Source organism: Thalia democratica, chromosome 5, assembly GCF_965202585.1.
Source record: "Thalia democratica chromosome 5, ktThaDemo2.hap1.1, whole genome shotgun sequence".
In the NCBI taxonomy this organism is placed as follows: domain Eukaryota; kingdom Metazoa; phylum Chordata; class Thaliacea; order Salpida; family Salpidae; genus Thalia; species Thalia democratica.
Genome location: NC_139169.1, coordinates 66177233 through 66196207, shown reverse-complemented (window position 1 = coordinate 66196207; position 18975 = coordinate 66177233). Strand labels below are relative to the sequence as shown.

Sequence of the window (18975 nt, the reverse complement as noted above, 5' to 3'; positions counted from 1 at the left end):
CTATAACATTAAATCAACCACTATATTTTTATTTTGTCGTCTGTGAAATATGCTTTTTAATATTAATTACTATTACCACGAATTGTATTTTTTGATAATGCGTAACATTTTTTATTAAACAATCAAAACCTGAAAGTTTGTGTTCTTTTTCAGTGGTAGAAATAATGTTAAGTTTTTAACAGTATATAAAAAAATAAACTTTATTGAAATATTTGTTTCGAGATAAAATCTAAATGCTAAAAAAAAATTATAATGAGACTAATATTTTTTAAAATAAAATATAACTTTTAAAATATGTGTACTTATCTTCATCAACTAAATTTGACAACTTTAACTGTTGCACTTAGAACCAAAAGTATAAAATATTTTAACGGAATTGAAAATAAAACTAAAAATGTCTAAATATCATAAAATAACGTACTGTTATTTGTTTACTAATATTACTACCGATAGAATTAAACCAGAAATTAAAGCAAAGCTTAAAAATTTATTTTGTATTACAATTTTTGTAAGTAGTTTGTAAATATTATTTGAAATATCAATGTACAGTTGGGTATTAAATTTATCGTTTTTTCTGCATAAAGAATATTTAAGTTCTAGATAACCAGCTTATCAAAATTATATCTATCAAAAGTTTGTTTTTAATTATATTTTTCTGTAAACTTTACTAGTAACGTCTGTTCTAATGATGAAAAGTTCTTCTACAATTAAAATTTTAAAATAAAAAACAGCCGTTGTAAATAGTTATATGAGGTATTAAAATGGTTTTACTAGTGTTACAGCTACTTGTATACAGAATATTAACATTAGTCTCACAAAATTGAGTTACGATTTGTCCTTGACATGACAGTAAACTGTATCCTGGTGTAGGTAGTTTCGTACACCAGGTCCTTGGACCAAATATTTAGGCGTTTTTTTTTCGTTCAATAAACATTATTATATCAACAATTAATAGACTAACAAAAAAAAAATTACAATTTTTTAAAAAACAAACACTGTAAAAATCACAAAAACTAGTTTTTTAACTATACCATGCTTGATTTTTATTCAAAATTTATTTATGTAGCTTTTCATTTTATACTTTTAGATTAACAATGAGAGTTTTGTCAAAACGACAATTTTAAACCAGGGTTTTCATATTGCCCCCCTTTTGTGAGACTTTAGTAAGAGGGGTGATGAGTCGTCGGGACAGTTTTGAAGTTTTGGGTAATGGTAGATATTGTAAATATAACTAACTAGCACTATATATTTTGAAGTTTTTAATAAAGAGTATAAAAATAAATAACGTTTTAACTTAAAATACGATTGCGGATGGCAACGACTTTTATTCTATAAGTTAGGCCCGCCGCCACCAAGTGTTCGCCGACCCTTGGTATAGATAGATAATCTAACATAGGATTTTCCAAACTTTTTTTACTAATCGCTTTGTGGCCAAAAATTAAAAAGAATCTGTTTTCTCCATGTATTTAGGGATCAGAACGTTTTTGATTGTCGAGGACCAACTATAGTTTGTACTAGATCATAAAGTAAATTTCAACTTCACGCTTCGTTATTTTCGTTTAACTAATGTTTATTACCGCATTTTACAAGAACATTTTAATCGTGAGGCTTGTAAATACAATTATTTCAATGTTCGTTGTTTCGTTAAACATTTTAAAATTATGCTTTGTAATCATTACTACTTTTTTACGTAAATTTTCATTTGTGTTCCTTTTTTATTAAAAGCTTCAATTAAAATAAAGTTTTTTTACTTACAGGTGCAGTTCTTTAATGATTAAATAGAAAATAAACTTACAACACAAGTTGTAGCAACAGCTCGTTATTTAACAATTTATTACTTTTAACTAATAATTCACATTTTTTATACAGTATCGAAACTAATTAAAGGTATAGGTAAAACAATTAAAAGTTAAATTAATTTATTTTTATATTCTTAAAAAGCTGCGATTAACAACTTGATTAGTGTAGTTTTATTAAAACATTTGTTTAACGACAATTAGAACGTAACGAATTAAAACTTAACAAAAAGTTAAATAAATATAGGTTTAAACCAAGTAAAAACCCAAAACTTAATACACTAAATGAATTGTTGCTTATTTTAGTTTTTATAAGTGTTATAAAACAACTTTCACTAATATGTAAAAGTGTTAAAGAAGTTTTCTAGAAAGATTTTGTTTTACTGTTAATAGTAACTACATAATATATGTAAATAAAAAAACTTTTAAGGTAGTTATTTTGGTTTTTTTATATATACTAAAAATATTCTAAACTTTATTTAAAAACTATTTAAATATGAGTAAGAGTTGAGTGTTCATTTCGTGACTTTTTAAAAATTCTCTGCATGCTTTAAGAGTTATCAAATAAACTTTTTGTTTTTTGTGTGAAAATTTAAACTGAAAATTGTTCGCCCTTTCGTCATAAAGGCTTTTTTCTCAGAAAGAAAAAAAGTACGAATTCGTTTAGCTTGCAGTTCTAAAACTTTTATGTTAGCGACAACATTAACGAGTAATGTTTAAAAATAGTAAAGTTTTTTTTGTTATATGACATAACTAAATGTCAAAGTTTTTTACCGGTTTATAATTAAAAAATTATAAATGTAATTGTTTTTTTTTTAATCTTAAGTTTCAAGATTAAAGCTATATTGTTGATAATGGACTTGTCAATAAAAGAAGATTATGAAGCTTAGCAAGCTTATGTTTTATTTTTTTGTTTCTCAGTTTTAAAAGTATATAAAAAATCTATTAAATAAAATAAAAAATCATGTTGAGTTAAAGACCATTGTTTGTTTTTTTTATTATGCATTTTATAGTTTTAAATATACGCTAAATAATAATAATCTGCATAATATAATAAAGTTATGTTTCTTATGCGTTTTGTAGTAGTTTAATATACGTTTGAATACTACAATTTACATATAATAACAAAGCATGTAAATTACTTATGTTTCGTTTGTGGGAAAAACGGCCTTAAGCTGTTTAAGTTAAAGTAATCTGGTAACTTTTATAAATTTTCAAGTTCAAGATAAAGCTATATTTTGTTTTAACTTAAACAAAGCACATTAATCTAATTGATCTCATTACTTTACTTCAGTGTAAATTTTCAAATTAAAAAGATAAAAATAAACAAAATTAAGACTTTGACAGTAAATGTTAAATTAGTTTTACATACTATCCTGCTACTTTTATTTTAAAAGTTGATAAGATTATATTAAGGTTTTTCAACAAAGTTTTTATATTTATATAGAATCAGCAGCGTATCGTTATTGATTATTTTGTTTAAAAAAAAAACTGAAAAAAGTTTTAAAATGTTTGACACTCGACACTTAAATATTTAACAGTTTGTTGTTATTAATTTTTAATAGTTGTTATTAAGGATATCAAAAATTAGCTGTTTTTAATTTGTCAAACGTTGAAACAAAATACAGAATAAATGTTGTAATTATGAATACTATCATTTTAATTAAGAATGAATCAAGCATTATAAAATTAAAACAAAAGGTTCGATTCTAATTTTACATGGTTTTTCTGTGTCAGTCGTTTATTTTTCTACTAGTGCTTGGAAATGCCAACCCACTTAGCTTCAAGTTTTTAGTAACGGCTTGGCCTACAAAAACTTATGGTAATTATATTAAAAAACATTAACAGCAAATTAGCATGATATGTGACTACGTGTTAAAAGCAGGTTTCTTGAATATGGTAGAATCCAAGTTGTTCACTGTTTGCGAGTCAACAAAAAAGTGCAGCCTACCCACAACAAACAGGTCAAACACATTTTGATAATTTCGTCAACGTTTTTATATTTATTTTAAACTATAGGTCAAATAACAACTTTTAAATTAGAAAAAAAACGTTTTGAAGTAAATTGGTTTTAAAACAACTATAAGAAAACCAAATAGTTATTTCATATCAAGAAGCTTTTCACAGAAACCTACTGAGATAAAGTTATAATTTCATAGCTGTTATCAAGCTTTAAAGCAGCCGATGTTTTTCTGAAGTACGAAATAATTTTGAAATATTTGTAGAATAATATCGCTTTGATGTTGGTATTATTAATATTAATGTATCATACGTTATTTTAACATTATTGACTTAACTAAATTTAAAACCACACAGCTTTGAATTTTGTAGTAATAAGAAAGTGTTTGTTTACTTGCTAAAATGTTCTACCATTTTAAAGTCTTTTTATAAAATGCATATCTTAGTTTAACACACCTTTTTTAACGTTTTATAAACCAAAGTTGATACAATTCTTACTAACGACAAAACATAGAATGTAATTTTAAAGCTGTAGTTTTAGACATAAAACATTTAAACATTTAGATATCATTAATATTTTATACCTTAACTTAGAGAAATTATACATTAAAAAGTTGAAACAAGCATTAAAAAACATACAAAGCTTGCTTATTAGAAATTTCTAGTTATTGAAAAATAACTTTTATTAAAAAAGTAAAAAGTATGCTTATACATTTTAAATGTAAAAAATGTTGCTATAATGTTTTATCTAAAACTATTAATAAAAAAAAAAAAAACTGCAAAACCATAAATATTTTAAGTAAGCGTTACACCTAAGTATTTCGCTTGCCTTGAATTACTTATCAGCAATTTCAACAGGTCAAAAGCTCTTTTAAGTAGCTTAGTTGACTTAAAAATACTATGTATATGTTATTTCTATTTTTTTTTTAAATAGATTTGACGTTCTACTTTATTTTAAACCAGTTTAATCTGTATAACGTATTTTAAACAATGCTGTAAGTAACTAATTGTTTTAAACCTTAACAAAACTTTGTGTATAGTTTGATTAGATTTGCTCGTAACTACATTAGTAATATTTATCACAGATGTTCTTGTGCTAAAACTTTATTTCAACTAACAGCGAAATGCTTTGTAACAAACTAACAGCAAAAATGTGAAGTATGCTTTTTAATATTTATTACTATTACCACGAATTGTATTTCTTGATAATGCGTAACATTTTTATTAAACAATCAAAATCTGAAAGTTTGTGTTCTTTTTCAGTGGTAGAAATAATGTTAAGTTTTTTAACAGTATATAAAAAAATAAACTTTATTGAAATATTTGTTGTGAGATAAAATCTAAATGTTAAAAAAAAAAAATAATGAGACTAATATTTTTTCAAATAAAATATAACTTTTGAAATATGTGTACTTATCTCCATCAACTAAATTTGACAACTTTAACTGTTGCACTTAAAACCAAAAATATAAAATATTTTAACGTAATTGAAAACTAAACTAAAATTGTCTATATATCATAAATTAACGTACTGTTATTTGTTTACTAATATTACTACCGATAGAATTAAACCAGAAATTAAAGCAAAGCTTAAAAATTTATTTTGTATTACAATTTTGTAAGTAGTTTGTAAATATTATTTGAAATATCAATGTACAGTTGGGTATTAAATTTAACGTTTTTTCTGCATAAAGAATATTTAAGTTCTAGATAACCAGCTTATCAAAATTATATCTATCAAAAGTTTGTTTTTAATTATATTTTTCTGTAAACTTTACTAGTAACGTCTGTTCTAATGATGAAAAGTTCTTCTACAATTAAAATTTTAAAATAAAAAACAGCCGTTGTAAATAGTTATATGAGGTATTAAAATGGTTTTACTAGTGTTACAGCTACTTGTATACAGAATATTAACATTAGTCTCACAAAATTGAGTTACGATTTGTCCTTGACATGACAGTAAACTGTATCCTGGTGTAGGTAGTTTCGTACACCAGGTCCTTGGACCAAATATTTAGGCGTTTTTTTTTCGTTCAATAAACATTATTATATCAACAATTAATAGACTAACAAAAAAAAAATTACAATTTTTTAAAAAACAAACACTGTAAAAATCACAAAAACTAGTTTTTTAACTATACCATGCTTGATTTTTATTCAAAATTGATTTATGTAGCATTTTATTTTATACTTTTAGATTAACAATGAGAGTTTTGTCAAAACGACATTTTTAAACCAGGGTTTTCATATTGCCCCCCTTTTGTGAGACTTTAGTAAGAGGGGTGATGAGTCGTCGGGACAGTTTTGAAGTTTTGGGTAATGGTAGATATTGTAAATATAACTAACTAGAACTATGTATTTTGAAGTTTTTAATAAAGATTATAAAAATAAATGACGTTGTAACTTAATATACGATTGCGGATGGCAATGACTTTTATTTTAGAAATTTGGCCCGCCACCACCAAGTGTTCGCCGACCCTTGGTATAGATAATCTAACATAGGATTTTCCAAACTTTTTTTATTAATTGCTTCGCAGCCAAAAATTTAAAAATGATCTGTTTTCTCCATGTATTTAGGGATCAGAAAGTATTTGTTTGTCGAGAGCCAACTATAGTTTGTACTAGATTATAACGTAAATTTCAACTTCACGCTTCGTTGTTTTCGTTTAACTAATGTTTATTAATGGATTTTATAAGTACGTTTAAATCGTGAGATTTGTAAATATAATTATTTTGATGTTCGTTTTTTCGTTAAACATTATGAATGTAATTTAGAAATTTAAAAAATTATATAAAATTATGCTGTGAAATTATTACTTTTTTTACGTAAATTTTCATTTTTATTCCTTTTTATTAAAAGCTTCAATTAAAATAATATTTATTATTTACAGGTGCACTTGTTTAATGATTAAATAGAAAAGAAACTTACAATACAAGTTGTAGCAACAGCTCAGTATTTTCCAACTCATTACTTTTAAATAACAATTTAAATTTTTTTATATAGTTTTGAAACTAATTAAAGCTATAGGTAAAACTGTTCCTAACCTATTACTTAGATTTACAATAGAAATGTACACTATGGTGTTCTTTTTCTTACAAAGCTGTTAAGGACTATACAACTTTGTGTTTTTGTTTTAGTAAAATGTTTGTATAATGATTAAGTTTCTAAAAATAAAAATACATTATATTAATTATTTTAGATTCTTAAAAAGCTGCGATTAACAACATGATTAGTGTACTTTTAATAAAGCATTTTTTGAACGACAACAAGAACGTAACGAATCAAAACTTAACAAAAAGTTAAATAAATATAGGTTTAAACCAAGTAAAAACCCAAAACTTAATACACTTAATGAATTGTTGCTTATTTTAATTTTTACAAGTGTTATAAAAACGCCTCTTACTAATATGTAAAAGTGTTAAAGAAGTTTTCTAGAAATATTTTGTTTTACTGTTAATATTAACTACATAATATATCGTAAAAAAAAACTTTTAAGGTAATTATTTTCGTTTTTTTTTTATATACTAAAAATATTCTAAACTATATTTAAAAACTATTTAAATATGAGTAAGAGTTGAGTGTTCATTTCGTGACTTTTTGAAAATTCTCTGCATGCTTTAACAGTTATCAAAAAACTTTTAGTTTTTTGTGTGAAAATTTAAACTGAAACTTGTTCGCCCTTTCGTCATAAAAGCTTTTTTCTCAGAAAGAAAAAAAGTACGAATTCGTTTAGCTTGCAGTTCTAAAACTTTTATGTTAGCGACAACATTAACGAGTAATGTTTAAAAATAGTAAAGTTTTTTTTGTTATACGACATAACTAAATGTCAAAGTTTTTTACCGGTTTATAATTAAAAAATTATAAATGTAATTGTTTTTTTTTTTAATCTTAAGTTTTAAGATTAAAGCTATATTGTTGATAATTGACTTGTCAAAAAAGAAGATTATGAAGCTTAGCAAGCTTATGTTTTATTTTTTTGTTTCTCAGTTTTAAAAGTATATAAAAAATCTATTAAATAAAATAAAAAATCATGTTGAGTTAAAGACCATTGTTTGTTTTTTTTATTATGCATTTTATAGTTTTAAATATACGCTAAATAATAATAATCTGCATAATATAATAAAGTTATGTTTCTTATGCGTTTTGTAGTAGTTTAATATACGTTTGAATACTACAATTTACATATAATAACAAAGCATGTAAATTACTTATGTTTCGTTTGTGGGAAAAACGGCCTTAAGCTATTTAAGTTACAATAATCTGGTAACTTTTATAATTTTTCAAGTTCAAGATAAAGTTTTGTTTTGTTTTAACTTAAACAAAGCACATTAATCTAATTGAACTCATTACTTTACTTCAGTGTAAATTTTCAAATTAAAAAGATAAAAATAAACAAAATTAAGACTTTGACAGTAAAAAGTTAAGTTAGTTTTACATACTATCCTGCTACTTTTGGTTTAAAAGTTGATAAGGTTATATTAAGGTTTTTCAACAAAGTTTTTATATTTATAGAATCAGCAACGTATCGTTATTGATTATTTTTGTTTAAAAAAAAACTGAAAAAAGCTTTAAAATATTTGACACTCGACACTTAAATATTTCACAGTTTGTTGTTATTCATTTTTAATAGTCGTTATTAAGGATATCAAAAATTAACTGTTTTTAATTTGTCAAAAGTTGAAACAAAATACAAAATAAATGTTGTAATTATGAATACTATCATTTTAATTAAGAATGAATCAAGTATTATAAAATTAAAACAAAAGGTTCGATTCTAATTTTATATGGATATCAAGCTTTTTTTGTGTCAGTCTTTTATTTTTCTACTAGTACTCGGAAATGCCAACCCACTTAGTTTCAAATTTTCAGTAACTGCTTGGCCTACAAAAACTTATGGTAATTATATTAAAAAACATTAACAGCAAATAAGCATGATATGTGACTACGTGTTAAAAACAGGTTTCTTGAATATGGTAGAATCCAAGTTGTTCACTGTTTGCGATTCAACAAAAAAGTACAGCCTACCTTCAACAAACAGGTCAAACACTTACATATTTTAATAATTTCGTCAATGTTATCATATTTAATTTAAACTATAAGTCAAATAACAACTTTTACATTCGGACAAAAGAAAACCTTGTGAAAAAAGTTGTTTTGAAAACAACTATAAGAAAACCAAATAGTTATTTCATATCAAGAAGCTTTTCACGAAAACCTACCAAGATAAAGTTATATTTTGACAGCTATTATCAAGCTTTAAAGCAGCCGATGTTTTTCTGAAGTACGAAATAATTTTTAAATATTTGTAGAATAATATCGCTTTGATGTTGTTATTATTAATATTAATGTATCATACACAAGTCAAACATTATTGACTAAAATAAATTTAAAACCACACAACTTTGAATTTTGTAGTAATAAGAAAGTGTTTGTTTACTTGCTAAAATGTTCTACCATTTTAAAGTCTTTATATTAAATGCATATTTTAAATTACCACACCTTTTTTAACGTTTTATGAACCAAAGTTGGTACAATTCTTACTAACGACAAAAATAGAATGTAACTTTAAAGCTGAGGTTTTAGACATAAAACATTTAAACATTTAGACACCATTAATATTTTATACTTTAACTTAGTAAAACTATACATTACAAAGTTGAAACAAACGTTAAAAAACATATAAAGCTTGTTTATAAGAAATTTATAGTTATTGAAAATTAACTTTATTAAAAAAGTAAAAAGCATGCTTATACATTTTAAATGTAAAAAAATGTAGCTATAATGTTTTATCTAAAACTACTAATAAAAATTAAAAAAAAAACCGCAAAACCATAAATGTTTTAAATAAGCGTTACACTTAAGTATTTCGCTTGCCTTGAATTACTTATCATCAACTTCAATAGGTCAAAAGCTTTTTTTAGTAGCTTAGTTGACTTAAAAATACTATATATATGTTATTTCTAATTTTGTTTAAATAGATTTGACGTTTTACTCAGTAGTTCTACTTTATTTCAAACCTGTTTAATCTGTATAACGTATTTTAAACAATGCTGTAAGTAAACAATTGTTTTAAAACTTAACCAAACTCTGTGTATAATTTGATTAGATTTGCTCGTAACTATATTAGAAATATTTAGCTGTAATCTAAAACAGTCTGTTCAAAAGATAGTTAAAAGAAATATTTCTTTGTTTACTGATACTTTATTATAATTACACCTCCAAAGCCCGATGTAAACGTTTTGGATGTTGTTGGAATAAAAACAACTGCGTTTGTAAGTTTTAAATTTTTATATTAGGTTTCTGTTGATAACTACTAATAACTAGGTTGTGAAATGGTTAAAAATTTTTTGAAAAAACTTTCTTGCTATTTAAAATCTAGTCAAAGTTTGATTTAACTTTTCCTAACAAATGTGTTATTTAGTTTGGACGTAAAACACAAACGGTTTTTTTCAAATGATTTGTGTTTATTTATTAGAAAATGCTAAACGTTTAAATTACAGTCAATTTCTATCAGTTACAAAGCTTTGCCCTGGAAACTCCTGTGAAACTAGTTTACGTTAGTATAGTCAGTAATCATAAAATTTAAGAAGAAATAAAACAATTTTAGAATTTACTTAATAAAATATGTAAAAATGTAAATTTGTATGTCAACTAGAATGCAATTTATTATTTATTTATTTAAGTACCTATAAACTAGCTGTCAATTTTTTTTGCTGTTCAGAATACAAGTTTAAACCAGTTGAAATAAGGTCGTCTTGGGTTGATACTAGAAAATATTGTCATAATGAATGTCATGGGGAGTTAATCTAATACGATCAGAGACTTCTAACTATTGAAGGAAGACAGTTTGTCTACTTTAGTAACACGAAACGCAGTTGTAATAACTCTTTTTTTCATTATAAGAAGAAATTTTTGTTTTTTATTTTAAATCAGTTATAAATAAGTTTTGTTATAGTCTTAACTAACTTTTAGTCTCCTAAAGTAAATTAAAACATCAACATGGTACAATAAAAACATGAGTTAACTTTAATTAACTTCATTTAAATTTTACATGACTTTCGTCCGAAGAACAATAAGAGCGTATGCGAGAAACTCTTTTAAAACAACATTACCTTTAAAGTTTTATTTTGGTTTCGTCTTAACACTTCCACTAACTTACAGGGAACTGTCAGCGGGTCTCGACCCGGTTATGAATGAGTATCACCACGTGGGCGTGTACCGCGACAAAAGTGACTTTTCGGTTTGGCGTCTGGCAGCTTCCGGTCGGCAGGTTGAACTTTCATCAGAGCAATGGGGTTCGGGGTACCCGGAAATAGGTGCGGCCAATTGGAACTACGTACAGGTGTTATATCAAACCGGAACCCCGTACCTCGCTCAGCTCACCAACTTTATTGATTTCGTCCATTGCTATTTTATTTGTGAGTACTTGTAATTCGCATTGTAACACATAGCACGTAAGTTGTCTTTCGAATGGTTAGCAGAGAGTCTGTTTAGTATTAGTTTTCTGTTTGGAACTAAACTTTTTGTTTCAGGCATGTCTGTGTTTACTAAAAGCTTTTGTTCAATGTTTTTACTTTTGATTATTATTTGTTTTAATTTTTTTTTGATTTTTTTCTGTAAAGCTTTTGATTACAAAGTGATTTTTTATTTAATAATTAATGTAATATTACTAAGCGTGCTGGTTTACTACTAACATATAAATGTATATTTAATTTTTTTTTAAATGTAAAGTAAAACATATTGTAAAACGTTTTTTCTTTGTTTCATAAAGCTATAATTATATTATATATATTACTAGCTATATTTTTATTTGAAAATAGACTCGAAAATTTTAAGTTTATGCCTGGATGAAATTCTCTAACTTTCATTATAAATTTAAGAGTTATATGTCATTCATTAAGTAATTTAATCATTTCTAAATTCATTAACATTCTTAATCCATTTTTAATACTACCCATTACTATTATATATAAATCACAGTGATTTTGTTGTAGTTAATCTACGCTTTTATTTTTAATAAAGCTCTTTATATAAATAAGTTTGTTTTATTTTGAAACTTGAATGAATAGATTTTTCTATAAGAATTTTTTATAATTTTAAAAAGTGTTTGATAAAATGTTATGAAGTTATTTTGAAGTCATTACGTTACTAAAATCATTGTTTCCTTTGCATTTACCAGCTAAACTTTTAAACTTAAAAAAAAAGAAAATTTGTTTTGAAGGTTTTCATCTCAACATTCTTCCTTCTATAATAACCTACATTAGATTTCTTAAATATTTGGAAAGCTATCTGTTCGCAACAGTTTTATGCTATAAGAGTATAAAAAATATAACTATGATTTATTGAAAAAAAAAAACAACGGACAAACATAAATAATTATTACTTTAAGGTAAATGAAATAAAATTCTAAATTTTGCTAAAATTAAGATTTATTATTTATTCACTAAAATTATTTTTGTACAAAGAGCTATTTTATTACTTGCATATAATAAATACAAGTATAACACATATTTGGCCTTAATAATATCATAATTTTCTAAAAAACGTACGTCATAAAGTTCTCAAATAGTTATTACAATTGTTTTAATTATAACAATAACACTTTTAATTGGTTAAAAGTCTAGCTTTACTTTATAAAACTAAAAAAGTTAAGGTGAAAACATTTTTAAAGTTCTTTAAAGAAAAATCTGGCGTCTTTTGTTTAAAAACATGTTTTGAAACTTATATTATATATAGTAAAAATTTCAACCGTGTTATACCGAACATAAAAACAAAATAAACTTAAACTCGTGTAAATAATTTCCTACAATTGAACAACAGTTCCAGATAAATGTTTAACTTAGTTCACACCAATGAGAAATCTATTAAATGAAGCGATCAGTTTTTAAAGAAAAGGTTAATAAGAACTTTTTTTTCCAAATTATCAAAATAATTTAAACCTAAATTTTGTTGAAAACTTAAACTTAAGTACGCTTTTGATAAACAAATTTATATAAAAATCAATTTCTCCATTCAGAGTTCTCAACGCTTTGCAGTCGCTGCAAAAGCGCGCCAATGGGAATTTCTCTTACGATTTTTCAGCGAGCCAATCGTCGTTAAGTTTTTCCGCCGAGGGCCTTGCATTGGGATGGTACTGGCACATTCTCCCCACCAACTTCACCAAACCCTCATCGCCACATTCCACCTCCAGCTTTTCCCTGAGGCAGTTTCTCATGTCGGCCACGAACACCGCTAAATTAATTTTCCTCGCTGATTGGCTGACACAGTGCGCAATGACGACACCCAGCGACCAAATGTCGGCTTTGAACGGGCAGCAGCCGCGTGACAATCCGAACTCGGGCGCGGCGAAACGGGGAGTCCCCGACCTCGAAAGCGTCAAAGGGTTTTTCCCCGGGAACTTTTCGGCGTTGCCCAGGTCGATCAACTTGACGTCATTGAAATTTTTGCTGACCATGACGTTAGCTGTCTTCACGTCCATGTGGCATATCTTCAGCGAGTGGAGGTGGGCCAACGCGCCGAGCAGTGACGTCACGATCTTCCTGACGTCATCAGGTTGCAGTTTTTCCTTCATGTTCAGCTCCTCCTTCAATGTCCTCCCTCTCAAGTGCTCCATCACGATGTAAACATTCCTCTCGTTCTCCTTGCACTCGATCATCTCCACCACGCTGCTGTGATTCACCTGTTTCAGTATGTCAACCTCGTTTTTGATTTTCTCCAGGTCGCACGCGTTCTTGCGGTACTTCTTCACTGCCACCGCCTTGCAGGTGGACACCTGCACTCGCTTGCTCACCCGCGAGCTGCTCGTCTTGCCCAGCTCCTTCAGCTTGACGTACTTTCGCGAAATTTTGTTCGAAGCGCGACTGAGATCCATTTATTGTTATTTATTATAATTTATGTTTTTTTTTTATAAAAAATAACATAGGCTGAACAAAATTTTTTTAAACTATGTATTAAGTTTTGCACCCGTAAGATAAAGTCAAACGATCAACAGGAAGTTTTGTAATAGAGAAGAGGAAAAAAAGCAAAAAGAAATTCATAAAGATAGAAAACTAAACTTTTTTAAAAGTTTTTTAACCCCCATAATGCCAATGGTAAAAAAATATATAACAAGTTACTTATGTGAAATATAACTGAAAATATATAGATTTTCTATTTTAGGCTTTGTTTACCAAAACATTTTCAAATACATCTGTAACACTATGTTATTTGTTTTTATACAAATCCCCATATTTTTTTAGATCGTTTTGTTAAGTTAAACTATTTTAAATTAATGTTTATTAAAGTTATACGCAGTAGTGCTTCCATTAATAAATTTATAGAGAAAAGTGATTTTGTGTAATTTTCAAATTTTGAAATTTATGTGGTTTAAAAACAGTAATACTTCATTTTTAAAAGTTTTGAAGTATTTAGGTTAAATAAAATGATTGTATTAAGCAACTAAAGGCTTAAAAAAAAATAAGTAACATTCAGATTTTTTTAAATATATTTAAAATTATAATTTTTTCATTGGGAAATAAAAAGATAAACCAAAAAGGTAACTAAATACCATTTTAAAGAGTAATATAAACCATTAAAAAAAATACCATTTTAAAAGTATTTACTTAAACTTCTATAATTGTAGTTTAAATAAAAACGACTTTTTATATAGTTTCTTATAAAAGTTTATATAATTTTCAAAATGCAGTTAAGTATAACTTATATATGGTAATGTACTAGTTTAAAAGTCTTACCAAGAACTTAGATCACATGACTTAAAAATATTTACTAACTTAAGCTATAAAAAAGCTACTAAAATCTTTTAAATCTTAAAAATGTTTGGTTTTTATTCTCAAAATATCTACTAACCTTTAAGTTTTCACTTTAATTATAGAATAGTTTTACGATAACCTTTTCTCTTAACGAATTAACCCAACAATAACTAACAATTGACAATTTTTTAGACGGAAGTACTTTATGCATACTTTGCTAAACTACTGAAGCTGTTTTCTTTATTTGTAAATTTAATTTTTAGCTCAAATATAGCTAATATATTTATATCAAAAAAAACTTCTTTATTTAAAATTGCATTGCTAAAAAATACAAACCGTTACTTGTAAGCATTTGTTGCCATACGATTTGTACTGAAAAACATCCTGATCTGTGATCAATTTAATCAACAAAAAGCTAAAATATTCTTAATTACATAAAACCTAGTAGAACTAGTTTTTATGTATTTAGTCAAACTACTTGAGTATTTTCTTTTTATTTTACTTTACACTAATTAGCTTCATTTTAATAATGTTATTGTAGTTATAATTTGCTTAATTGGTTTATTAGAAAGGCTATATGATTTGTTTACTACTAACAATTTGTACATACTAACATTTGATTCAATTCTAACTATTTACTTTTTATTAGTAAAACAAACAGTAGAAAAAAATAAGAATTTTTTTTTCTAACAATTGAATTTAGCTTTGAATTTGACAAGTTAAGCTTCTAAAATTAACTTTAAACAATTAAAAAAAAAAAACTAATTATGAATTTTTTGGTCTATTATGAAAGCAGTGATAAACAAAACTACTTAAAACCAGTTAGTGAACTAATTAGTATATGTTTAAAGCTTTTGTTGAAACCTAATTAAAAACCACAATGACTACCAGTTTTTTATCTTGATTCAAAGCAAAATATTTTGTAAGAAAAGCAAGCAAGCTGTTGTTTAACCAACTCTAACATTATTTCAACTTTTTCATCAACACTAGTTGTTCTGCCAAATGATACAAACTTTAATACAGTAACACACGTGAAATAAAGTTTATCAATTTGCCTGAGGCTACAGACTCGAACAGCAGCACTTTCACTTTCTTATGGTGTCTTACACAAAACACTAATAAATGTTTGTTTGTACTTACAAATAATTAATAAATAAAAAAAACCTCCATCTCTCTACTTATAATTATTTATTAAAATTATTTCAAGTAAACACCTTATCAAACTCTTTAAACTTAATTATTAGAGGTAGATAATATTTTTTGTTGCTTTATTTTCAACGTAGTTGTTACGTGGTAAAACATCAGACTTATAAAAATAAAACAACTAACACTTTTTTAAGTCTAAAAAATCAAAATGTTAGCTTCATAGCATGTTACAATTTTTTCTATCGTTCTTAAACAAAGTTCAACTAAAAACCCTTAAAGTTTAGAAATCAATTATATACTTCTAAAAATGAAATAAGAAAATGATTTAAAATCTGCAGTAAAATCATCATACTGTTTAGTAGCTCAAAACGTTTAGTACTTTCTCAACCTAAAGCTTTTTGTTGAGAAAAGCGATAAACTTAGAAAAGTTAGATACTAACGTAATACAATGAAATACTGTTTGTATGTATTGAGAAATTTTGTTTCAGCTTATTGTAGCAATAAAGTGATTTTTTCAGATAGTTTTAGTAGCCACAAAATACACTAACATCTGAATGGTTTCATACAGCTATTGTTTAAAGTAACAAAGTTTTAAGTAAAAACATTACATTGTAACTTAATTTTGTTATTTAGGTTAGATTTTTTATTTTTGTAGAAACAACTTAGCAACTGTTTTGGAACTTATTACTTTTTTTGACCGTAAAATTTAAAATAGCAAAAGCTTTTAAAGTAACTACACATTAAAACTTATTACAGAGTATTTTTTTGTGTTGTGTTTTATTCTAATGATAATGGTTTTAAGAAAAAAATAATTATTTGAAAAATTTATTTTTTTAAATTCGCTATAAAATCTAGAACAAGGTATTTTATTCTTTATTTAAGAATCCTTTTCTTTAGCTTAAAAATAAATAAACTAGTTTGAATGTTTTATACTTAACTTTTCTATTACTTTTGTTTAACAACCTTCGGTTTTTGCTACGCAATTTGACAGATCTGGATGTTTCTGTATTTATTGGATTTCTTTAAAGAAATAAAACTTATCAAGAGTTCTAATCACAAAAGTTTACTTACTTTGACATCAATCATAAAATTTATACAACATACTGTTGTTCCAAAAAATTATTACAGAAAAACATATAGCTCAAACAATAAAAAATAAACTAGTCCTCTTAAATGTCAAATAAAGTGTGATTTAGTTTGTTATAAAGTTTACATTAAGGCTTTGATAAATTCAAAACCTTGTTCCATGCTAATATGATAAACTAGTTTAATAAATTTCTTTAAACCACAACACCACGAATAAAAAGTAAGCTTAAAGATGAAACAACTAATTTTTTCTGCTCGACTGAAAATTACTGAAAAATGCTTCATGTTAAAATTGAAAAAGAAATTCTGTAAAACCTGTCTAGTCTAGTTATAACATATTGCAAAGTTTTGAAACCTTACCTTTTCTACTAGAACTTTCTTACAACTTTAATCTAGTACAACTTTTTATTCAAAAATAAATTTTTCATAACTCAGTATCAAACAGTTTTTGATTGTTATAGTATTGAGAGTATATAAATAACATGTCTAGGTAAGCTATATACTAGCTAGTTTTTTTTTTAATTTTACTCACATCTCAAACATTAAAAAAAGACAGAAACTTTTAAAAAGGTTAAATAAAATGTGGTCAATTTAGGTTTAGTTTTAAAAATGTTATTTCAAAGTTCAATCATGTAAAAAAATAGTTCATATAATCTTAGAATAATAAATAAAACTTTGATTATTTTTTAAATTTGATTACTTTTAACCTCATAAGAAAGTAACAATTTTTTTTCTGTAATTTTTAAAATAAAAGGCTAATTAAAAGATACTATAAGTTAATTAGTTACACAAAGTTGTCAATGAAAATTCAATAAAAACGCATTAAAATTGGATAAAACATTTTCTAGATCACTTTTATTGCTTAGTTTAACGTTTTTGTATGTACTTTGTAGAACTTCATACAAGTAAATTATTAAAAAAAGTTAAATTAGATAGTTTGAAGCACTTAAGTATTGTCTTTTCACCTTTTTATATATAAATTTATTGTACAGTTCGTATCTAACATTTTGAATTGCTATTAAATTTTTCTAATCATTTAAATTTAACTACCATGCTTTTAAGTTTTTTATTCTTTCTAAACCTAAATGTTTACAAAAACTATATAAATAAGTACACAAACAAAAAATACTTATTAGAAAGAAAAAAAAAAGAAATAAACAAAAAGTTGTTATTGTTCATAAAAAGTACTGTGATATAGGTTGTTCCTTATAAAACATATAATAAACTGAAAACTTTATTCAAAAGTTATTCGGTTTACCTTGTACTAAATACTGAGGCGCTGTTTGTAAACAACTGTCAAAATCAAATGAAAAAGCAAAAAAAAAAAGATTAAAATTTGCAGCAAAAATTTAATCTCTTTCGAATTATAAACTGAATTATAAGCCAAATTGTCTCTTTCGAATTATAAAGTTTGATAAACATTACTTTCCGTAGCATGTGTTAAAACAAAATTTGAAAGCTTAAACTTTCAAAATTCCAAATAAACATTTTAAAAACTCACGCAAATATAAACAAGTTTAAACTAAACAAACGAGTGTGTTTTTATTAGTTTTGTAAGTTTTTACAAGAGCTTATCACTGTAATACTACTTAGAGTATTGTTGTATTGTATATTGAACGACGAAAAACTAGCTCAAAAAATTTGATTCAAGGACCTGGTGTACGAAAAAACATTTTAGTTATCGAGTCGTACAACAAAACAGTTTAGTGTCATGTCCATGACAAATTGTTGTAAATTGCCTCTATCAATTAAATCTGACAGCTCATACATTTTGAAGGCAATTAGAAAAAATATTGTAAAATAACATGCTGTAGTCATTTAACAAACTTAAACAGTTCTAAACAAAATACATTTATACAAAAGTTAGTCTGAAATCCAACTTTATAAACATAAAAAACTTTTGTTTTAAATTTATATTATTAAAAATTTAAACCCAAATACTTTTCATCAAATATCTAAACTAACCTAAGAAAAACATATTTTCAAACGCTTTTAAGATACTTCCAGAAGTTCAACTACCAAAAACTTTCCGCCTAAAAACATATGTAAATTAATTCCACTGAAAAACAAACACTTTAAAGTTACCATACTAAACAAAAGAAGCCCCAGACCGCTTTTAACCAAAACAAAAAGTACTTTCACAAAAAAAAACTTTTAAAACCTTGTTGCAAATAGAAATATATTATCTTGATGGAATTTTGTTACATACTGCTACTCCCCTAAGACCTGGTCGTCAATT

At 25.5% G+C, this 18975-nt stretch overlaps 1 protein-coding gene across 1 annotated transcript; it reads right to left on the bottom strand.

Moving 5' to 3' along the window:
* Positions 1-12823: 12823 nt before the first annotated feature.
* On the bottom strand, positions 12824-13627 carry LOC145836757 (sperm motility kinase 2B-like). The gene has a single exon (XM_082944532.1). It carries the CDS (start codon positions 13625-13627, stop codon positions 12824-12826), a length of 804 nt encoding a protein of 267 aa, XP_082800658.1.
* Between the last annotated feature and the right edge of the window lie 5348 nt (positions 13628-18975).

What these genes read in the sequence shown, in the direction of transcription:
- LOC145836757 (XM_082944532.1), bottom strand. Translation starts at nt 13,627, where the DNA reads ATGGATCTCAGTCGCGCTTCGAACAAAATTTCGCGAAAGTACGTCAAG.